General features: G+C 40.7%; 1 protein-coding gene across 2 annotated transcripts in view; it reads right to left on the bottom strand.

Moving 5' to 3' along the window:
* The window catches only part of B3GAT2 (beta-1,3-glucuronyltransferase 2), a 111385-nt gene extending 105991 nt beyond the window's left edge, over positions 1-5394 (bottom strand). Inside the window, exon 1 of one of the 2 annotated variants that reach the window (XR_005218041.1) lies at positions 4039-5394. Coding sequence is in view for 1 of the 2 variants with exons in the window: in XM_037844149.1 (XP_037700077.1) it covers positions 4039-4635 (597 nt within the window). In the remaining variant the exon portion in view is untranslated. The remainder of the gene's footprint in view (positions 1-4038) is intronic. The other variant, XM_037844149.1, reaches the window with a different exon arrangement.
* Positions 5395-24753: the final 19359 nt, after the last annotated feature.

Raw genomic sequence — 24753 nt, 5'->3', positions numbered from 1 at the left:
ACACATTTCAGGTTAAACAGTCTTTACGATATACCTAAGAGAATCTTCTAGGTTTGTTTACTTTGAAAAGAAGTTGCTTTTCCCTAAATAACTGCATCAAGAGTAAAAGGGAAGGTAGACCTTATGTCATCCCTTCAGGAAACACATACAGAAGTTATCATTTAGGGTGAGGAAAGTGCCAAATATCGTACACCCAAGTATCCTTTGGATTATGGCTCCAGTAGGAAACAGGTAAGGAGAAAAGCATATAAATACTCCAAAAAGTAACAAGAAAGAATTAAATCTCAACTCCTCCACCTGCCTAGCACACAAATAGCTTAACAGCAACCCCCCAGAAAATTCAAAGAAGGAAACTTTTTAGTTCACTGCATTCCAGAAACATAGTCAAGATGTAGTCTCATTATCTCACAGCCAGCCTGACTTCCAGTCATACCTCATTAAATTCAAAGTTAAATTTTTAAAAGTTTTTTCCTTGCTTGAAAAGTGCTATTTTGTAACCTTTCAATATAAATGATTTCTAAAGGTGAAACCAACTTCATGTGGAACACATCAGCTTTAAACTCAAAAACGCTTTGAAGGTTTTCTAGTAAAGAGCAGAAATTTGATCAATAACTATTAAAAAACACGACTACATATAAAGTCACATTTATCTGTGGTTGTGGCTTATATTAAAGTGGCTTAAATCCTCTTCAGATAAACTTTTCCAGAGAGCTAGAATGATGGGGTGTGCAGGCAGGCAGGATTACCTGTGATCCATTGTGCAAAACCCCCATCAATGCTACAGGAAGAGCAGAAACAATTGTTGAGATGTGAAACCTGAAAAAGCCCTACCATCACCTCCTCCAATGGCCCCGTTTCTGTTGCTACGACTCGCACTGAGTTTCATTTGCAAATGGATTTGGCTGTTAAAGTAGGATTGTTCAATGCAAATACTTCTTTCCCAGCACAGCTCAGTAGAAAAGGGAGGCTGAAAATTAGTTAGCTGTATGGGAGAAGAAGGCACCATTCCAGGTATCAGAGAGGAATAATTGAACACGGATTGCCTGTTGCGTCTTTAATTTAATTTGGAGATCTTTCATCTTTTACTTTCTTTCATTTGCAGCCAATATTTAGTGAGCTAATTTGTACCTGGTCCATTTTCCTCCTTTTATCTTATCTACTTTAACATCAACCATGGAATTGTAAGCACTATGAATAAAAGATGAAGTCTGACTGGGGACATTCTTTAAGTATTGTGAATTACTTAAAAACCAATTTGTGTGTCTGGGTGCACAATATAAAGGGCTGAGATATATGCCAAATGCTTTAGCCAGACAGCATTCCAGATCAGCATCTTTCTCTTCCCCAAACGAGCTGCAGTTTTTAGATGTTTTATCCGGTTCTACCTTTTCTCCAGAAGAGCGATGTCTAGAATGCAACCCACATGGACTCAATCCTAGGCCAGGTGTATAGCAGACCATACCATTAATAAACTAAGGGCTTAAAGGAAAAGAAAGTTCAAATTCAGGAAAATGCATGACACTAAACATGCATAGATTCCACTAACCCAACTTTTTAAAGGGTTCAATAATGCTTGCAAGCAAAAGAATGTGTTGTAAAAAGGAAAACAATTTATCAACAGACATTTGGTGAACAGATACTTCCTTGGTCCAAACATATTGTAGCTGGGGGTGGGGGTGAGGGTGGCGGGTAGCCTTCAGGAGTTATAGAATTTAAATTTTATATCATGCATACTTTAAAAACACTTCTTTCTGTTGTATATTTTTTCTACTCGCTGCCTCTCCACAAAAAGTTGCACATGCTCTTGTTTTTAAGATGTTTATTTTGATTATTTCATTACTTTTGAACAAAATTTTAGTGTCTTGAAAGTTTTACATGTTTTTTCCCCTTTATAATTTCCTCTTTGCCAATACTGTCTTTTCTCCCTGACCCTCTTTTTTTTTTCTTCCCCCCCTCCTCCCCACCATGGCCCAAGGAAAAAAAACCTACTCAATTCTTCACCTGCTGCTGCTTAATATCCAGCATCAACAAGCCCTCCTTTCAGCTTGGGAAGCATCAAAGAAGACTGTGTTCTGACGGGTTTCAGTAAGTGTGCCAAATCATTGCTCATCTAACACCTCACATCAAGAGGCTAGAAGCTAGGAATAAATGGAAAAAAAAAAAAAAATCACTCCCTTTTATAATCCAGCTCCCAAAGTGGTTAATTAACCATAATGTCCATTACTTTACTTACACTAGATCACACATTCTCATAGGTAAGATAACTTCGGAGTTGTGGGAGAAATAAGGCTTTGAGGGAAAATTACAATGTGTTAAAATGCAAAGGTCTTTGCTTCAGAATACAAGCCACATTTTTTGGGGAAAAGAGCACTCAAGCACAATCAAAATAAAAGCCAAACAAACAAAAATCAGCTGGTATCTCTAATACTGGTTCTAATAAAGAAGATATAATGTAATGCCAACCTTATGTATGTCTCCGGAGAAATAGGAAAAGAAAGCCCTGCATAGTGAAAGGAAAACAATTACTGCTCCTTTTATTCATGAAAGAGGACAGGAAAAAAAAAAAAAAAAAAAAAAAAAAGAAAAAGAAAAGAAAAAAAGAGGCTGCAATTGCCCTTAAGAAACTGATTTTAAAAGCCACACATGCAGAAAAATTAAACTGAAAGGATACATAGAGTAGCTAAGTCCTCAGGTTAAGAAAGCAAAGCTGAGACGTTAGGATGAAAATGTGGGGACCAAGTTAGGGTGTATGGATACTAGAGATACAGGCTATTTATCAGTTCAGTGTCCAGCTCAGACACAGAATTTTCAGAATGTCTAGTTTGCTTTCAGGGGTGCGGGAGAGGGACTGGGGAGGGGGCGGGTCTCAGAGGCAGGATGTCAAGGAATTTCGGGTGGAGGAAGGCAGTGTTCAAGCGAGACTGCTAAAACTTCCAAGATTTCTTTCAGCTGTAATTGTGTAAGGGGAAGAAACAAAACCAGACTAGGCAAAAGCCGTCTCATTTGCAGCGTGCACGCATATCCAGAGAGCAAAATACCAGTCTCAAGAAACAACACCTGTCCTAAACCCGTGCCTGCTGGCTCTGCAAGCATGGTCTTCGGAGGGAACACACGTGCCATCTCGGCAGCAGGGGGCCAGGCTGCACACCAGACTTCACAGCGAGCTCTGGGAGGCAATAGCACGGTGCAGGGCAGTGGCCTGGACACCACCCTAAAGTGAGGCCTTACAGAAAGGCTGGGAAAAAGGACCAGCAGCCCAGCTGACACCTCGGGCTGCGAAAAGACTTAACCACAGAGTGGAACAATCTCACTCTTTTGCCATAAAGAGTTTTCTTGAAAAAGAAGAGATTTTCAGGGTCAGAAAGGAGCTGTGATGAGAAGTGATGGAGGCAAGATCCCCGGAGAAGTCACTGTTTTCATAATAACCATTTCCTTGCCATGAAACTATACAAGAGAAGTTTACTTATTGGCTGATTTTTAGTCACTCCGTGTTTCTTCCTACATGGTTTTGGATTCAGAATCTAGAGGGTGAAAAGGCCTCGGAGGACACCAATCCCCGCACCCCCCCCCCCGACCCCCCTACTGTGCAGGATCCCTCTCTGAGCCCTAGGACGCTGAGAGGTGTCTTAGCTTGCTTCACCAACCTGCTCCGCTCCGGAGCCGCAGCGCCTCCCCTTCTGAGCTCCATCCTCAAACTGGCCAGGGCTGATTCCTGGCAAGCGCTGCCGTGCCTCACACCTGAGCTATTCCTTCTGCCCAGTCTCAGGTCCAGGTGGGTAACAAAGCGCCAGACCAACTCACCACCCCCTTGCGCTACAGCGGTCCTCTCACCCACCCTCCACTTCCACGGACAGCGTAAACACACCAGGGCTAGCGAAGTCTGCGGACAGCCCGCAAGGAACGGCTCCACCAAGAGAACGGAATGAGTGTACCGAGGGCAGGAAACTCAAAAGTGCAGCCGAAGCTCAAGGGGCATGCTACGGCTGCCGGCAGCCCCCCCCCCCCCCCGCCCCCCAGTTGGGGCGGATCGGCCGCTACCTCCTGGAAGAGCTCCAGACTGTAGGTGTTGTCGTCGTCGGCGAAGAAGAGCACGCCGGGCTGCGAGCGCTGGTGCTGGTGCCTCTGGCGCAGCCAGGCGAGGCCCGCGTTGCGCTGCTCGGTGGCTCGCGGCAGCCCCGGCCGCTTGTAGCGCCGCGGTGTGGGCACGTGCAGGTGCGTGCTGGGCAGCCCGGCCCGCGCCAAGAAGCGGCTCACCAGCTCGCTGCGCGCCGTCGCGTCCTCCACCAGGATCCAGTGCAGCTGCGCCACCTGGCGGAACGTATTGGCCAAGCGGGTCAGCTCAGCTTTCTGCACCGGGCGGCTGTAGGTGGGCGTGATGGCATAGATGGTGGGCAGTGGCGGCTCCGGCTGTGGCCGCGACTCATTGCGCTTTTGGGCGCCGTGCCTCGGGCCGCTGTCGGGACTGCCCCTGCGGAGGGGAAGTCGGGGGCCCCCGCGACCAGCCGCGTACGGAGAGAAGTAGGGCCGAGGGGTGAGCGGGGGCGCCGGCCTGCGTGTGTCCACGTCGAGCATGATGATGACGATGAGGATCCAAGGCAGGAGAATGAAGAAGCGGCTGAACAGTACAGATTTCATCGTGTGCGTTTTCCCGGCCTCTCGGACGCCGGGGCCGCCCCTCCGGCCCCTGAGAGGAGCGAACCAAGGGACCCCAGCGCGCAGCTTAGCTTGGACGGCGGCGGCAGCCGCGGCGCCCGCAGTCAGAGTCACGGCTGGCGCGCGCTCCCTGGGACCCGGGGTGCTGTGAAGGGCGGGAAGCGAGGGGCTCAGCGCTCTGCGTGGGGCATCTGCTGAGGTGCCGGGGATGCTAGGGCTACAGAGAGTGCGGTGCAGGCGGGTAGGCAGGGGTTGTGCCTCACTCCGGGTGAGTGGGCGGGAAGCGGGACTCCGTCCAGCACGCGGCTGGCCCGGAGTTGTGCCGAGAGCCGGCAGGGCGGTGGTCTCCTCTGCGCTCTTTCCGAAGAGCGGGACTCAGTAGCCGGCACCCGGGGCGCCTCGCCGCTCGTGTCCAATGGCGCAACCGGCAGAGGGGCTCCAGCGGTAAGCTCCTAGTGCGCTCTCTGGGGCACCTTCGAAGGCGGGCTTCAGGCGCGGCAGGCGCCAGGGGCTTTCTTTCTCACATCCCAGCCGGGGCGGCGAGGACCGAGACGTACGCCGGGAATGTTGTGCCGCCAGCTCTGCTTGCACGCCGCAGCGGAAGCCTGCGCTCCTGTGCCTCGCTCTTCTCTTCTCAGAACCTCTCTCGGCTCGGGCGGCAAGATCCCAAAGCAACGAAAGAAAGAAAAAGCAAGGGGCGGGGGCGCTGCAGACTCCAGCGTCCTCCCAGTCCTCCTGTGGGAAGACAGCAGCGCTGCTACTGGCGGAAAGGGGCTGCAAGGAGGAGGCAGGGAGGGGACCCCGGCAGTCTGCCGGGGTCTGGCGCTGACATCCCCGTGAGCGAGTTCTGGAGGCCACCGTGACGGGGAGAGGGAGGGTCCCCGTGTGGCTGCACGGCCTCTCCGAAGGGGGATGGTGGTGGTGGATGCTCGTTCTCTGATCTGCGCGTTCTCAGCTTTCTGAAATACTGCAAGGTCTTTGGAGACCAGCCAAGAAAATGCATTCACGTGCGGAAAACTCGGGAGACCTGAGGTGGGGAGTGCGCGGAGAGAGGCAGGAGAGAGCAAATGGATCCCTTCTCTGGCTCACAGCTGTGGGGCTGCTGTGCTGGGGGTGTACTGAACAGCGGCAACAAAAAGTGCTTTCACTAAAAGGCAGAAATCAATAGAAGCCCTCGGAGACGAAGGGGTGCTGCACATAGGTGCTTGGCATGTGAGATAGCCTATGAGACAGATTAAAATCCGAAAGGTTGCTGCCTGACTGCAGTTAGATCACTGGGGGAAATTCCTAAAACTCCAGCTGAGTGTGTTTAACTTACTTGTTCTCAGTAATTTGAAGCCACAGACTCTTAGTTCGCTGTCACCGGAATTATTCAGTTTGATCCTCCCAAAGACCCTTTCACGGAGACCTGGGAAATAGTATCACCTTCATTTTCTGGAAGAGGAAGCTGAGGCTCAGAGTTTAAAGTGATTTCTCTGAGGTCAGTGGCAAGTAGCCAAGTGGAAATAGCACGTGGGTCTCCAGAATACAGCCCGTGGCTTCCTTACTGCGCGGCCTGTAGAAATCACTCCCGACCCAGGTCCGGCGGGGCTGGCCCGCTAGATAAAACCCATTAAATCCAAACAGACCGTACAATGGCATACAGAACCAAGACAGTGCCCGGAAGACGCAGAGTGAACAGCTGGAGCTTAATTTGGACTTTAGGCAACCTCGTAGCTGAGTCCTTGACAGGCTGTAAATGAACTGGGAAGAAAGAGAGGCCATGCTTCCCAGGAACGTCCCAGAGAGATGCTTTGCAAAGCACTAAGAAAGCTTTTTTGTTTAGTTTAGTTTTAGTCTATAATAAATAATTTCTGAACCCATCTTCCCTCGGTTGTCTGCCTTCCTCAGTTCTACCCACAAATAAATAAATAAATCCATCCGAGGGTGCAGCAGAGAGCTCTTTGGCTTTTGTCTTGCCAGCTTTCCTGACGCTTGTTTTCTCCCAGCCCTGCCCTTAGAGCTAGTACCTATTACCAGGTATCTACCTGTCTGCGAATTTCCTCAGATTCTTAAGCCTGCGACTGTGAAATTTACAGATTCAACACCCCAACCTGTGCCCCAGCACTCGCAGATGCTAGCCTTCTGTCCAGATTTCCCTGTATCACTCACAACCCATACTCTATATTCTGTAGATTAGTGCATCCTAAACATAGGAAACAATGAATCCCTTAAACTCCTTCTGTCATTCTCCGATAGCCTCGTGGGCCTCTGAATATAACACAACCCGGGAAAACACGTCCTGGTTTGACCTCCAGGTGCGCGGGTGGAAATCAGTGCCAGCATAATGGGAGAAGGAGAATGGGAGCGAAGTCAGTAAAGGCTCTTAAATGCTACAAAGCAGCACCCTCCAGGAACCCTTCATCCTGGGCAAAGTTTACTGAAGCCTCGTTCATCCTGTTGGAATTTTTAAAATTCAGTTGGGCAGAAATGCTTTGTGTTAGCTGGAGTAACACTCCAGTGGTTGCTAAGTTGTATTAAAAAATGTCAGTAGCCTTTGTTAGTTGGTAACTCTTGGTTATTCCCACTATACAATAAAACCTATTTCCTAATTGCTTCTTCTCCAGGAAAGCAGGGCTATTTAGAGGTGGACACTTTCAAAATTGATCAAAATATGAGACTTTGGCGGGAGTTAAACACCACCACACTTAACTAGCATATCAACGACTGCCACTTCATATGTTCCACTCTTATTAGTCAGCATTCAGACCCAGGTTTTCCTATTTCAGTCTGCTGTTGGTGGGGCATTAAGGGTTCTTGGAGTCAGCAGACCTGAGTTTGAACCCCAGCTTGACTACTTCCTACTTGTGCAACATTGTAACTTCAATGAGCCCCTCAAAGCCTCAGTTTTCTCAACTGGAAACAGAGTTACTACATGGGGATTTTGTGAGGATTAAAGGGGATAAATTATGTAAAGTATTTTGCAGAGGAGCTGGCATTAAGCAGGCAGTCAATAAATGGTATTAAACACTAGTATTATTTCCTCAAAAGAATATCTTAATCCAGGAGATCTTAACAGGAGCATCATTACAGCACAGGAATGAATATAAAGTGAAATTCATTCTAAACAGGACTGACAATGCCTCTAAAGAGCCCCCACCCCTGCCTGTAGGGAAGTGATTCCTATTAGTGTGAGTGGTAAAGTCTTCCCACATTGGCGTAGGGTAGGGAAAAAAGAACTCATTTACCCCAAATACAAGGTGCAGCTTATCATGCAATAAAGATGACATGATTACAAGTGACATTTTTTTCAAATGGCTGAATATGCCATATTGTTTCATGTTCAGTGACTCAAACACGGGGGCCCACATCTTTTAAGATCACATCTGAGTAAAGATATAAAATACAACAATTATTATTAAGGGTGTCCATTTGAAGCACAAAACTAGGGTAAAACTCTTAAGTGCAAAATATTTTCAGCCTTTTAAAATATTTAGAATTTATCAAGCTCTGGAATGAAAACAATTCTTTTAAATACGAGGTTTTAAGTATGAGGCATAATCACCAGGTAATTGTACTTTTCCATATAATTTATGATATTCTTACATAAAAAAATTTAAACTTGATCTGTGGCTGATAATGAAGGTTGGTGGAAGTCACAAGGGTAATTAAAATAGTTACTTAACTTCAGAGCATCTGCACATCCTCTCAGTGTTTAGTTTCATTTAATCTCTCCAATTATTTGTGTAACAAAGTGAGCATTGCCTCATCTGTACTAACAAAGTCTCAGATTGCTGGTATCAGCCATTGCATTTCAGCATTCAGTTATTGTCCTCAAATAAACAAAGGTTAAAAAAAAAAAAACAAAACTCCATCTGGGGAATTAAAAAAATATATAATATAATCACTAAACATTTACATTCTGCATTTAACATTTAACTTCTGCAGCAAAAAGAATGCGGCCCGATTAGTGCACTGTATAGAACTGCTCCCATTTGACATTTAAGCCTGGGGTTCTGCATGTGTGACTAAATCAACTTTCAAGTGACCATTTGGGGACATCCTTGATGTTCTTAGTTACATAAGAAAGAGATCAAGATAACAATCTATACATAAGTATTTGCAAATATCTATATGGTAATATTGTGGCTATGCAGATAGGGTTATAAAGAGACTCAGACTGATTCATGTGCTTTGTAAAAATGTAGTGTGGCAGTATTGATAATCAATAAACCCAAGATTTCACAACATATTGGTAATAGGACAATATAAATGCACATGCACATAAATACTTTCTGTTAAACTATCAGACAATTATATGAATTATGTCAAAATAAATAATTCTAATAGCCCCCAATTCTAGTGATATATTACAATTTCATTGATAACTGACAGGAAAAAATGATATCCAGACCACACATTTAATGGCTCATTTTGTTTGTTTTATTTTCATACATTTGGATCCTTTACAGATAACACTTTTGGCCTAGAATTGTTCTAAATTGTAATGCTTCCCTAAGATTTTAGGCATTTGCAGCTATTGTGGTCAAAATGTGGGCTAAGAAGCATTTCATTTTATCAGCAAAATCCCATTTTTATAGAGTGGGTTGTAACCAAGATTATTCAGTAAAAGTGGTTTCTAAAAAAAGTAGAAGTTGGCAATTTACCCCAACAATTTTACTGAAAAATAATTCCTTTCAGTTTAAATAATAGCTAAAGAAGCCCATATTCCTCCTTTTCCATTTATTAATGAGTTAGAGTATACAAACACCAAATAAAATATGCATAAAGTCATATGGGCAATCTTTAAATCCTTTTTTCCCTCACTATCTTAAAAATTGGCATTTACATTAAAATAGTAATTTGTTAGAAATAGGATTTTACTGTAAAACTACAAAACTTACCTTTCACAGTTGTTATAAGACTCAAAGGAGATAATATAAATGAAAGTATTTTAAACACTGTAAAGTGGTTTATGTATATAAAATGGAGGAGGGGAATGAAACAAGATTGACTACCAGTTGATAATTGTTGAAGCTGGAAGATGAAACATGGGGATTCCTTATATTCATGGCCCTATTTTTGCATATGTTTAAAATTTTTCATGATAAAAAGTTAAAATACATAAAATAACATATATATTTTATAATATATATTATATATTATCTACCATAGATTCTTTACCAAGATAACACTGCTGTTGTAATACCCTTATTTTAAAACCTGCATCAAGTGTCTCAATTGTGCAAAATATGGCAGGAAGTGATGGTTGTAGTGAAGCTACAATCTGTTAGGGACTTGTGTATAATGCTATAAGGAAATGAACTGTGTGTGTGTGTGTGTGTGTGAATAAAGGGAATTGGTGAGAGCACTCAGTGCAGAACTCGTCAGATTCCTCAAGGCTCCAAAGTAACACATTAATGGGTGAGGATTTAAAATCAAGACCCTGTGGTTGATGGTAAGCAGTATTTGAAAGGCCTCTGAAGACAAGAGGCTGGATGGAGTGGGCCCAAGAGAAGACTCAATAAGAAAACATCGTCTTCCATAACTGAGACAACTTTCTGTGCTCCAGTAAGTCCTCCATAAATACTACTTAAATCATCCAATTGTACTATATGGCTCTCAAAGTCAATGTGGTCCCAACTGAGGCTTTGCCAAGATGTGCCAACCTCAGTGGAAAGATCAGTGCTGACCACAGTGGGTCATTGGTGGCCATGGGGCTCAGGCATCTCTGTAGCCAGATCAAAAGCTGCCATTGCCATGCCTTCTCCCAAAATATTAGGATGTGTTTATCCTTACTTGATCGTTTTAAGGTAATTTTACTATTTTAGATGAAGTTTAAAATTGATATAGCCTTTCACTGCATCTAGTTGTGATTCATTTAAAAATATATATTGATCAAGAATACAACCTCTAATATTAACACTGTTTCTATATGATGACTTTGGGATGGGGATTCTAAAAATAAACTTTAGCAAAAACAGGGACTACCTCTAAACTTTCTATGCTTATTTAAATAAAAGTTTTTCTTAATGGTTGCCAGTTTGGTTGAATGTCTTTCTTAGATATTTCAATGTTGAGGGCAAAAATTAGGAGCAAAGATATGAGTTTGGAAAACGAATACCAGCAGAGGCTAGAGAAAGTTCCAACCACTGACTAGCTCTTGGGCAAGTCTCTTCATGTCTCTGAAGCTCCGTTTTCTCCTACATAATATGAATGCATTTATATGATGTTTTAGTTTCCTAGGGAGCTCAAGCAAATACCATGAAATGGGTTAGGTTAAATAACGGGAATTTATTTGCTCATGGTTTGAGGCTGTGAAAAAGCCCAAACCACGGCGTCATCAAGTTGATGCTTTCTTCTTGAAAACCAGCATCTTCTGGTTCTGGCTGCCAGTGAGTCTTGGTCCTTAACTTGTCACATGGCAAGGCACATGATGGCATCTCCTGGTGCCCCTCTCCATCTCCCTCTCCCTCTCTGTGTCTGAATTTCATTCTGCTTATAAAGGACTCCAAAAATAGCTCTCTCCTGGCATCTCTCTATGTGTCTGACTTTCATTCTGCTTATAAAGGACTACACTAATAGGATAAGACCCATCCTGATTGTGGTGACCACAACTTAACTGAAGTAATCTCATTAAAAATTCCTACTTACAATGGGTTTACACCCACAGGAATGCATTAGATTTAAGAACATGTTTTCCTGGGGGTATCTACAGTGTCAAACCACCACGAATAATCTCTCTCTAAAGTCAGTAGGAAATGCACTTTGAATTGTTTTCCAAAAAAAGGGCTTGCATTAAACTTTAATATTATATTCTCTCACCAAGTCTAATTATGTATTTGGTAGCTGCAGACAGGGTTAAAGAAGGTTTGTATCTTAAACAAGGAAGTATCTCTTTTTTATGTGTCTCAAAAAATCTTATTTCTGTAAGTAAACGTTATATGAACAAACCACGTCTAAATATAAGATCACTGTCAATATAATAGAACATTTTCAATGTTTTAAGTACAATTTCTTCTAAATGTGGTAGTCCATTGGCTTGAATTAGTTTGTTTTTATTATTTTCATAACAGTTTAATGTATGAGCCTGCAGTTGGACAATTGAAATGCTTACATTTATTAGTTTCCATTTCTTGAGTGCCAAATTAAGTATGACTTGACTTGGGCATGTATTTGATGTTCTAAGTGAGATATGAATCCCTCAAACAAACTGAACAGAGGGGTTGTTCCCTTGTTCCTCTGCCTATCAGGTGTTTACAGCCTCAGACTAAGAATTTGAGCCACATAGATTCAGCAAGAAAAGGACTTCATTAGGAAGGCTAGCTTCTGAAGCAGAAATAGGAATTAAGCCTCACCTGAGGGCCACAAAATTGCATCTTCTTTTTTTTTAAGAAAAGTGCTTGGAATTCTATTCAAATTCCATTCAAATTTGCTGCAATTAAGCCAGCAAAATCACGATTCCCAAATTATAGTACAATTGTTGAACACACTTCAACTAACCAAAAACAAAAGCCCTTAAATTCCAAACGAAGTCCATGTTCTAATCTCCAAGTGGCTAGATCCCTGGGCTGCCATCATCTAGGTGCTCTCTCTCTCTCTCTGTAGAGTCCACTAGCATTTGATTATTCCAAAGGTAGTAGTAATAAAACACAGAAACCTAATAGTTTAAGCACTGTCTTCACCACACCCTACTACAGTGCTTAGAATTACCTGAGACCCAGGATAACCTTGTCCAGAAATTGGCAATACAGCCTGGGAATCAAGAGACCCAAGTCTGTATCCTAGACATCCATTCACCAGTTACCTATCTGAATTTGTTTTCTCACTTGTCAAATAAATATGGTAACAATAATGGTCTCCTGTCATTGCTTCTAAAATTTATGAGATGCTACTTAAATACAACAACCCTATAATGTAAGTACAGACTGTGAGAAACTTCCAAGGTCACACAGCCAGTAGGTATGAGAGATAGAATTGAATCCAATTATTTTGTTATTGTTATTTCCACTATAGGTGTCTGCACATATGTGAAAAAGTTAAGCAGAAATAGAAGCTCTGTAGTGTAAGTCCTTTCAGCATTTAAAGACCTTGTGATCTCAGGACATATAGTTATTTGTTTGATGAATAGGTAAAAATTATATTGTATAGTAATTGTATTTAGGTTCTAAAGAAAAGAATCTGCAGGGAAATGTATGCAAAACAAAATTTGTCCAGATTAGTTTTCATTTGGGTAGAGAAGTTCTGATATATCCCTAAAGCAGTTTACATTACCATTTGAAAGGCCTCCAAAATTAAAAGTAATGGAGTATGGTGGTGGAAAAGAAAGGCTTCCTCAGTTTTTTGGAGGGAATAACTTTCAAAATGCTTAAATGGCTACATTTACTTGGTGTAGTTAAGAGTTAAACTTGTCAGCTTTAACATTGCTGTTACATCTGAAATAAATTTCTGTGATGTTCTGGTAAAATAAACAAATAAACCAACCCCTCAGTAAAAAAAAAAAAAAAAGACCTTGTGATCAATGAGATGGTTGATACATGTAAAGTGCTTAGAACAATAACTGAGTAGGTGTTCAGTACGATTTAGTTGTTGCTGCCATTATTATTATTATTATTATTATTATTATTATTATTATTATTATTACTGTGTAGGGTACACTTTTGACCTCTGAATATGTAATAAATCAGTGGCTATTAGAATAGGATTGATAGCATGCACCTTTAAAAATGAATAATCAAGTGGACATTGTAATGTAAAAGCACAAATTGGTGGTAGAAATGTTTGGGGTCAGAAGATCAGAGTTCCAGTTCTGGCCCCTCCCATTTTGACACTGATAACAATAATAATCTGGGGTGTGTGGGGGACAGTTCATGAGGATTAATTGCCTCAGTGTGTGTGAAATTCTATTTGTAATTGGCACAGTTCTATAAAAACACTAGTCAATATTTAGAGAAGGTAATCTCCTTTGGGCTTAAGAATTTATTGATATTCCCTGTTTCTAATTTGTTGCTTCCAGCATTAGACCCACAATATTTCCTGGACTGTCTGTAATGGATGGAATGTGGCATACAAACTATGGGTTCAAAGGAATGGTTTCTTCCTTCCTTCCTTCCTTCCTTCCTCTTTTTTAACAAGGACAATTGGCTATCAGGAGAAAACAAATCTCAAATGATTGTTGGTCAGAAGGAGAGACACCTAAAGAGATGCCAACCTAATACAAGGGTTGGGGTTGCCAACAAAAGCACAACTCACACAGGCTCTGATGGAAAGATGTTTTACTTACATAGGAAAGAGACAGAGCAAGGTCAGCTTCACTAGTGGGCCTCAGTTCCCCACAGCCAGCAGGTCTCAGTCCTTGGCCCGGGCGGGAAGATATTCTACACACAACACCCCTCTCTTGTGTCTATGTGAAGTAGTGGAGGAATCCTGCTCCCTCCCCACCAGGGACAGTTATACCACTGTTGTGTGAGCTGGATGTCATAAAACATGCCCACCAGAGTCAGACCGACTGCAGTGAATATTTACACGTGCTTGGGACAATAGGGGAAGGAATGTATCCGCAGTCCTCTTATCTACCAGGGGATTGTGTTTTATCCTGCCAGGCTATCATACCTTGTCCTGAGCACAGGATGTATCTGTGGATCCTAGGGACAGGCAGCAGGCTGTGCTAGGACTGTCCCTGCCACAGTCAATCCCCTGACCCTTCCTGGAACCTCAATAGACAAAATAAATATCTTGTTGTGCCCATCGCACAATTCAGATGGTGAACTGCGTGTCTGAGGCACGGGACACAGGTCTGATAGACATCACTCGTGGGCACCTTTTTCTAAAATCTGTAAGCAACATTCTAGGAGGGCAATGAATAGAATCAACCCCGGCAGGGTGATCAGGCCAGCTGGAGGAGGAGCGTAGCCCAAACCAGCTCAATAGGCCAAGGGCTGTATTTCTCCAGTCTTATGGAGGACTTGAACTGCATTTTTTATGTCCTCTGTGCTACTCACAACATGTCTAGATTCATTTATGTAAAAGTAATATTTCTTTCAAAGCACAGCACATGCACCCCCAGCTTGTACCATCAGAACTTTACCAGCAATCTGTGGTTTGGGAGGGCAATAGCCACTGTCCTGCCTACCTCACCCTGGAGTAGTCCCAACAAATCAATGTAGAATTAAATCCTTTTTCTATAATACTGGACATAGCCTTTTCCAGCTCATGCACCCTGATTCCAGGCATCAGGAAATGTACTGCCTGGTGGAAGGAATTGCTGCATTACAGGAGGGGGCTTTCTGCTCTGCAACAACTGTGATGTGCAAAAAAAGCCCAGGTTGGGGATTTTAGAGGACGTTATGTTTCTTTCCCGAGTGATACTGAGAACTATGTATCCTAAGCCACATTGCCCCCACCGTCATAGGGAAAAGGCCTTATATAAATTTGCTCAAAAGAATCAGATTTTCTCCTGCAAATATCTACATATGCTCAGGACAATAGGGGAAAGAATGTACCTGAAGGTACTTAAAAATTAATTTAGTATATTGATGGTTTATATAAGTTAATATATGAAGTTTTTAAGACAGTGTTGGCACTGAAGTGCTACACATGTTATGATTATTATTGCTTACATTTTTTTTTAGAGAAATTGACCAGGAGTGGCGAACAATACCAGGCAACTCTGCCTGTCTCAGAATGTTTTTATGAAGCTTATGTTTGTGAATGGAAGCAAACACTTTATAAATTAAAATGGGGTAATGATCTTACATTTCTGACACAAGTAGTGAAAACTATATCTTTTTCTATGTTTTGAACAGTTATGGACAGAAAAAAAGAGGCCAATCTCTGCTGTTAAAGTTTAAGGGTGAAATTTTGTCAATATTAAGTCCAGGGTTCCAGAAAAACCTGACTCCAGCTAGCCTTTAAGATTCCTGTGGGAATAATATACCCAAGAAACGATGGCAGAATTAAAACACCCATGTATAAAATTAAGGCAACTACCCAATTCCAGAGCTGAGTGCTAATAAACAGCATAAATCAAATAACCATGTGTATCTGGGACCTTGTGCACAGGCATAAGCTGCAGGAGGAAAGAGACCACAATGGCTATGTTCCAAGAAAGTCCTGTGATGATTTACCTGCCCAGCTGCATGAACCAGGAAGACAGAGCGAGGAGACGGTTTGCCTACTCAGAGGGGTCACTCCTGTAGGGCTGGATTCTCCTCTGTAAACTGGGTGCAAGATGAGGAGAGAGGGAAAGGCAGAGCTTAACCGTACCCCAGAGACACAAGGACCCTACCTATTAGTAGCTGTAGTCCAGTCCCAACAATGTTTTAGTGTCTGACCAATCGGATCAGCAAATGCTCCTGCTGGAGCCGAAGTTTGAGAGGATAGGGTTTGGAATGACACAGATGAAGAGTAGATGACTTTAAGTTTCTTTCTTCCAAATGGGCAAGGAGGCATAGCATAACTGAAGGGATAATGAAAATCTCCCCTGAAACATTCCAGGAAAAAAATCTGGATCAAGACCCTGGCAGTGGGAGCCAGGATACTGAAAGCCAACGCCAGGAAAGACTTTTTTGGTCCCATTATTACTCACTTGTCTCAACTATATTTCTTTATCTTCTCACATTTCTTTTCTTATTATCTTTACCTCTTCCACTCCCCTCACTTGTTGTACTTGTTTCATTACAATTATATGCTGTTCTATAAATCAGAATTTGCCATTGTTTTAGTGATCCAAGCTGATTGTTTAAAATTGTTTTCTATTTCTAATAATAAAGATAGCTAAAATGTATTCAGTAGTTATTCAGCAGTCACGATTCTAAGTAGTTTAAGTGTGTTATGCCATTGAAGCCTTACAACACTACCAGGTGGTATATCGTCACTTTACAGATGAGGAAACTGAGGCATAGAGAGGTCACTTAACTAGTGAGCAGTGCAGCCACAATGAACACCGGCCTGCCTAAATCCAGAACACGTTTTAATCTCTAGCTAGGCTGCCTCTCTTAATTTGACTGTTATGTCTCTAGTTCAGGCTTCCTGTTTCCATTCCTTTACTTACTTCTAAAAATTTTTACTCTACTCCTTTTCTGTTTACTTTTTCTTTGGCCTCAATCACTTGTTTTATTCTTCTATTAAACTTATTTCCTCCCTTTATTATATTATTTGAAACATTCCCCTCCTCCTACTCTCTTACACTTTTCTTCACTTTTTAATTACATTGTTATGGTCAGTGGTGTAAATACAGATATGATGCTGGGGGTAAAGTGAAATCACAAAAAAGGGGAGGGGGCAAGAGAGGAGCTGGTGCCTTCTTTCTCCAATTCTGGTGGCTGCCCTCTTATTCCCTCTATGGCAACGATTCTCAAACTTGAGCATGCATCAATACCACCTGGCTGGAGGGCTAGTTAAAAAGCAAGCTGGGCCCCCCTTCCAGTTTCTTATTCAGCAGGTCTGGGATGGGGCCAAGGACTATGAGTTTTTAAAAAGTTCCCACTTGGTGTTGATGCTGCTGGTCCGCAGACCACAGTGGGAGAAGCACTGCTCTATGAAGTTCCCATCACATTCAGGGTAGGTTCTTCCAAGTGCCTCCTTGACTCTCAGGTGTAAATCTCTATGTGGATAGATTTTTGTTCCCAGGTAACTATAATGGTGCCTGAAAGACATCTCAATTGTGTAATTTTAAAAACCTTTGGTCTTTGCTATATAAAGTCAAAATGCCATTAGCCAGGAGGGTGATGTCATCAACTTGGTGATGTAAGACATCCCCTGGAGAAGTCTCCACTCAGAATCAACTAATAAAAGGACAAATTCCACTTGCCTGGAACTCTGGAGGATGATAGAGACTGGATAAGGACTCCACAAATGCAATCAAAGAAAAAGAAAAATGATCTCCAAGATCAGGTAGGAGATTTCCATCCTGGACCTGCCAGTTTGGACTCCTACCACTCACTCAGCCCTGAAAAGCTGCAGACTTGCAAAGAGATAGCATGGCCTGGGTTCCTCTTACCATGGGTGCAGACTATATAGCAGCAAGTTAGAACCCCATACATATCCAGGCACAGGGGCCTAAGTCTGCTGAGAGCCAGGGTGAAACAAAAGTAAGTAAGGAGTACAGCACAGAAAAGGACTCTCGGGGGGGGGGGGGGAGGGGAGACAGACAGAGACAGAGACAGAGAGAGAGAGAGAGAGAGAGAGAGGCACCCTGGCAGAATTTTGGCAAGAGGTGAGCAAACTCAATCCAGTCTCTGTTGACTGGACCACCTAATGCAAAATGGACCTTTCTGGATTGACCCCATCTGGGTCCCTGGGGTGGGATATCCTAATGGGGAAGAAACTGGAGGCAGAAAATCCTCACAGGAAAAAAGGAGGGGGGAATATTAAACTGCTGTAAGACAGGATGGGTCCCAGAACTGAAAAGTGTAAGGAAAACAGGGCACAGACTGAGGAAGATAACTTAAATAAGTCACAGGAGCTGGGGAGAAAAGTCTGCACAGAAACAAACAGAACAGGTCAAGATTACCAGAGAAGGAACAGAGGAAAGTAAGCTTTCTCCTGGAAGTGAAACAATTACATGAAAAGTGCAATCTTAAAAATTGTACCACCCATACAGGGCAAGAATCAAACGAAGAGCTGAGACAATCTGATCTGATTAGTTAAACATGGGCTACACTAAAGGTTCAGAATAAGTGGGAAGAAGGAGAAATGGATCTTCAGATCTAATTCATCAAAATAATCCGATGCCCAGACATTAACAAAAAAATCACAAGCCACACTAAGAAACAAGAAGATTGGCTCAGTCAAGGGAACAAATTAAAACTTCAGAGGAGATACAGAACTTGGAACAACTAATCAAAGATGTTCAAACAAATCTAAATCAATTCAAGGAGACGAAGGAAACTATGGATATAGAGCTAAAGGTTATTAAGAAGACAATGTGTGAGCTTAAGGAAGAATTTGAAAGTATGGAAAGAAACATAACAGAAATGGGGATGAAAGGCTCAATAATAGAGCTTAAAAATAGAGGCATACAACAGCAGACTTGAACAGACAGAAGAAAGAATCAGTGAACTAGAAGACAGAACAATGGAAATCATACAGTCAGAAGAATAGATAGAGAATAGAAAAAAAATTGAGCAGGGTTTCCAGGATTTTAGTGACAGCTTGAAGCATACAAACATATGCATCATGGTGTCCCAAAAGCAGCAGAGAAGGGAAAAGGGGCAGAAAGAATATTTAAGGAAATAATGACCCCAAATTTCCCAACTCTTATGAAAGACATACAAGTCCAAGAAGTGCAACATGTTCCAAATAGAATAAATCTCAATAGACCTAATCTGAGACACATACTAGTCAGAATCTCAAAGGCCAAAGATAAAGAGAGAATACTGAAAGCAGCAGGAGAAAAGTGATTTGTCACATACAAAAGATTCCCAATAAGACTAAGTGCTGATTTCTCATCAGAAACCAGGGCAAGAAGGTAGCGGTATGATAAATTTAAGGTACTGAAAGAGAAAAACTGCCAGCCCCAAATTCATTACCCAGCAAAACTGTCCTTCAAAAATGAGGGGGAGTTAAAAATATTCACAGATAAGCAGAAACTGAGACAGTTCATCATCAAAAGACCAGCCTTACAAGAACTACTAAAGGGAGTTCTTGAAAGGAAAAGACAGGAGAAAGTGGCTTGGAATTGTGTGAAGAAAACAAAGATCTTCAGTAAAGGTAATGTTCTGGTTTGCTAATGCTGCAGCTTTGCAAAACACCAGAAAGGGATTGGCTTTTATAAAGGGGGTTTATTTTGTTACAAAGTTGGAGCCTTTAGGCCATAAAGTGTCCAAGGTAAAGCATTAACAAAGGGTACCTTCACTGTAGAAAGGCCATTGGCATCCAGAAAACCTCTGTTAGCTGGGAAGGCATGTGTCTGGTGTCTGTGTGCTCCCAGGTTGTGTTTCAAAATGGCAATTCTCCAAAGTGTTGCTCTTGGGGGCATTTTGTCCTCTCTTAGCTGCAGCTCCTCTTCAAAATGTCACTCTCAGTTGCTCTCCAAAATGTCACTCTTAGCTGCTTTCCAAAATGTCACCTTAGCTGCTCTCCAAAATGTCACTCTTAGCTGCCCTGAGCTCCTTCTGTCAGCTGTTTTGTATGGCTCCAGTGATTTAATTAAGAAACACCCTGAATGGGTGGGGTAACCCCTCCATGGAAATTATCCAATCAAAGGTCTTGCCCAGTTGATTGTGTCACATCTCCATGGAAACACTCAATCAAACATTCCAACCTAATCAACACTAGTACATCTGCCCCCACAAAATCACATCAAAGATAATGGCATTTTGGGGGACATGATACATCCAAACCGGCACTGGTAACTAAAAGGGTAAATGCAAAGCCCAGTTGTACCATATCTTCAATATGCAAGTTGACTTTTTAATTCCTATAACAGTCAAATACAATTGAACTAGAAAAAGTTGTATTTCTTGATAATGGACATACAAAATAAAAAAGGTAATGTGGGAAAAAAACAACATAAAGAGGGTAAACAGAGCAATAAGAGAACAGAGAAACAGTATGCTATGGAAGCTAAGTTGGTATCTTTTCAAATTAGAGGTTACAGATTAAGTTGTATAATACAAACTCCAGGGTAGCCAAAAAGAAAGTATTTAAAAGATATGCAGAGGGCACTCTTATGCACAATACAGACAACCCTTTTTAGGTTCTAATGAGTTGGAATAGCTAGCAGTAAATACCTGAAACTATCAAACTACAACCCAGAACCCATGAATCTTGAAGACAATTGTATAAAAATGTAGCTTATGAGGGGTGACAATGCGATTGGGAAAGCCATATAGACCACACTTCCCTTTGTCCAGTGTATGGATGGATGAGTAGAAAAATAGGGGCAAAATAAATAAATAAATTTATAGGCACCCAGTGTTCTTTTTAAATTTAATTGTTATTTTTCACTTTAATTTTTATTCCTATTATTTTTGTGTGTGTGGTAATGAAAATGTTCAAAAATTAATTTTGGTGATGAACCCACAAGTATATAATGGTACTATGAACAACTGAATGGATGCTTTGTATGACTGCATGGTATGTGAATATATCTCAATAAAAATGAATTAAAAAAAAAGATACGCAGAAACATGAATGAGAAAGAGATCAGTAAGATACATCATAAAACATCAAACATAAAGAAAAGGAAGTTGCAATAAAGGAAAAGAGAAATCCAAAAAAGATATGACATATAAAAACAAAAGGACAAAATGAAGTAAGTACTGTCTTTATAGTAATAATATTTAATGTTAATGCATTAAACTCCCCAATCAAAAGACACAGACTGGCAGAATGGATTAAAAAAACATGATTCAACAATATGCTGTTTACAAGAGAATCATCTTAGACCCAAAGACACAAATATAGCTACAAATAGGTTGTATATAGATACAAACAGGTTGAAAGTGAAAAGATGGAAGATGATCCTTCATGCAAAGGGTAACCAAAATAAAAGGCAAGATAGCTATACTAATTTCAGACAAAATAGTCTAAGTCAAAAGCTGCTACAAGAGACAAGGAAGGGGCAATCCACCAAGAAGAAATAACAATCATAAATATTTGTGCACCTAACCATGGTGCCCAAAAATACACAAGACAAACACTGGCAGTAATAGTTGGAGACTTTAATACACCACTCTTATCAATAGATAGAACATCTAGATAGAAGATCAAAAAGGAAACAGAGAACTTGAATAATATGCTAAATAAAGTAGACCAGCAGACATATTCAGAACATTGCACCCCCAAAGAGCAGGATATACATTCCTCTCAAGTGCACATGGATCATTCTCCAGGATATACTACATGCTGGGTCACAAAACAAGCCTCAATAACTTTAAAATGATTGAAATTACAGAAAGTATCTAATCTGACTGTTATGGAATGAGCTGGAAATCAATAACAGGGAGAGAACTGTTACATCCACAAATACGTTGAAGAGCTAAATACAAAGACCTAATTGCATGCCTGGAGGAACTAGAAATAGAACAGTGAACTAAACCAAAAGCAACAGAAGGAAATAAATAACAAATACTAGAGCAGAAATAGATGAAATAGAGAACAAAAAATGATAGAAAGCATTAACAAAACCAAAAGTTGGTCCTTTGAAAAGATCAGTAAATGGACAAACCCTGAGCTGGAGTGACAAAGAAAATAAGAAAGAAGATGAATAAAATCAGAAATGAGAGGGGGGAAATTACTACTGACCTCACAGAAATAAAAAAGGACCATAAAAGGATACTATGAACAATTGTATGTCAATAAATAAGACAACCTAGATGAAATGAAGAAATTCCTAGAAACACATGAACAACCTATACTGACTAGAAGAAGTAGAAGATCTCAGCAGGCCAATTACAAGAAAAAGAATAATCTGTCATCACAAATCTCCCAACAGAGAAAAGCCCAGAACCAGAGGGCTTCACAGTTGAATTCTACCAATCTGCCAAGAAGAATTAATGTCAATCTTGCTCTAGCTCTTCCAAAAAACTGAACAGGAGGGAACACTCCCTAACTCATTCTATGAAGCCAACATCACCCTAATACCAAAGCAGATAAAGATACTGCAAGAAAAGAAAATTACAGACTAATTTCTCTTATGAATATAGATACAAAAATTGGCAGCAAAATACTTGCAATTTGAATCCAATAGCACATTAAAAGAATTATACACCATGATCAAGTGGGTTATTTCCCGGGCATGCAAGGATAGTTCAACACAAGAAAATCAATTGATGGAATATACCACATTAACAAAATGAAGGGAAAAACTACATGATCATCCCAATTGATACAGAAAAGGCATTAGACAAAATCCATCATCCTTTCTTGATAAAAATACTTAGAAAAATAGGAATGCAGGAAAGTTCCTCAATTTGATAAAGGGCTTATCTGAAAAATGCATAGCTAACATCATACTTAATGATGAAACTGAAAGCTTTCCCTCTAAGATCTGGAACAAGACAAGGACGCCAGCTGTCACTACTGTTATTCAATACTGTACTGGAAGTTCTAGCCAGAGAAGTTGGGCAGGAAAAGAAATAAGTCATCCAAATTGTAAAGGAAGAAGCAAAACTTCCACTATTTGAAAGGACATGATCCTATATGTAGAAAATTCAGAAAAATCTATGACAAAGCTACTATAGCTAATAAATGAATTCAGCAAAATGGCAGGATACAAGATCAACATGCAAAAATCAGTACTGTTTCTATATTCTAGTAATGAGCAATCTGAGGAGGAAATCAAGAAAAGACATCCATTTACAATAGCAACTTTAAAAATCAATTATCTAGGAATAAATTTAACCAAGGAAGTAAAGGACTTATATTCAGAAATCTTCAAAACTTTGCTAAAAGAAATCAAAGAAGATCTAAATAAATGGAAGGATATTCCATGTTCATGGACTGGAAGACTCAATCGACTCAATTGGGAAAGAATTGTCTCTTCAACAAATGGTGCTGGGAGAATTTGATATCCATATGCAGAAGAATGAAAGAAGACTCTTATCTTACACCATATATACAAATTAACTCAAAATGGATCAAAGACCCGAATATAAGAACCAAGACTACGAATCTCATTGAAGAAATTGTAGGGAAGCATCTTCACGATCTGTGTTAGACAACAGTTTCATAGACTTTACACCCAAAGCACAAGCAACAAAAGGAAAAATAGATAGGACCTCTTCAAAATTAAAAACTTCTGTGCATCAAAAGACTTTATCACAAATGTGAAAAGACAAGTTACTCAATGGGAGAAAATATTTGGAAACCACATACCCAGTAAGGGTTTAATATCCAGAATATACAAAGAAATCCTACATCTCAACAATAAAATAACAAACAATCCAATTAAAATGGGCAAAGTCTTGAATAGATACTTCTCCAAATGGGATAATCAAATGAATAAAAAGCACATGAAAAGATGCTCGACATCATTAGCTATTAGGGAAATGTAAATTAAAACCACAATGAAATACCATTTTGCACCGACTAGAATGGCTACTATTAAAAAACAGAAAATTACAAGTGTCAGAGAGGATGTGAAGAAATAGGAACACTCATTCATTGTTGGAGGGAATGTAAAATGGTGCAACAGTTGTGAAAGACAGTTTGGCAGTTCCTCAGAAAGCTTAGTACTACCCATATGACTCGGCAATCCCTCTACTAGGTATATACCCAAAAGAATTGAAAGCAGGGACTCAAGCAGATATTTGAACACTAATGTTCACAGCGGCATTATTCATATTTGCCAAAAGATGGGAACAACCCAAATGTCCATCAACCAATGAATGGATAAACAAAATGTGGCATGTACTTACAATGGAATAATATTCAGCATTAAAAAGGAATTAAGTTCTGGTTCATGCATCAACATGGATGAACCTTGAAGTAATTATGTTGAGTAAAATATGCCAGACACTAAAAGACAAATATTGTATGACCTCACTGACATGAAATAATTTGAACAAGAAACTCATAGTGTTACAATCTAGAATATAGGTTACCAGAGGCTGGGTTGGGGACAGAGAATGGGGAGTTATTGCTTAATTTGTACAGAATTTCTATTTAGGTTGATTGTCAAGTTCTGGAAATGGATGGTGGTGATGGTAGTACAACATTGTGAGTGTAATTAACAGCACTGAATTATACTTGTGAATGTAGTTAAAAGGGGAAATTTTAGTTCATATACATGTTACTAGAATGAAAATGAAAAGGTAAACCATAGGACTGTACAACACAGTGAACCCTATTGTAAACAATGGACCACAGTTAGTAGTACAATTATCAAAATGTTCTTTCATGAATTATAACTTATGTACCACACTAAAGTAAGATGTTAATAAGGCAGTATATGGGAAAAAATAGACCCTAATGTAAACTATGGACTATAGTTAACAGTACAATTATTATTCAATTATAATTGATGAAATATTCTTTTATAGGTTGTAACAAAGGTACCACACTAATGCAAAGTGTTAATAATGAGGGGGGGCGGTATATGGGAACACTGTAATCTTTATGTTTTTTCGTAAACCTATAACTTCTCTAATTAAGAAAATTTTTTTAATGACATGA

The sequence above is a fragment of the Choloepus didactylus genome, chromosome 7, assembly GCF_015220235.1.
Source record: "Choloepus didactylus isolate mChoDid1 chromosome 7, mChoDid1.pri, whole genome shotgun sequence".
NCBI classification, from domain to species: domain Eukaryota; kingdom Metazoa; phylum Chordata; class Mammalia; order Pilosa; family Megalonychidae; genus Choloepus; species Choloepus didactylus.
The sequence above is the reverse complement of the archived record's forward strand: the minus strand, read 5'-3'. Positions and strand labels throughout refer to the sequence as shown.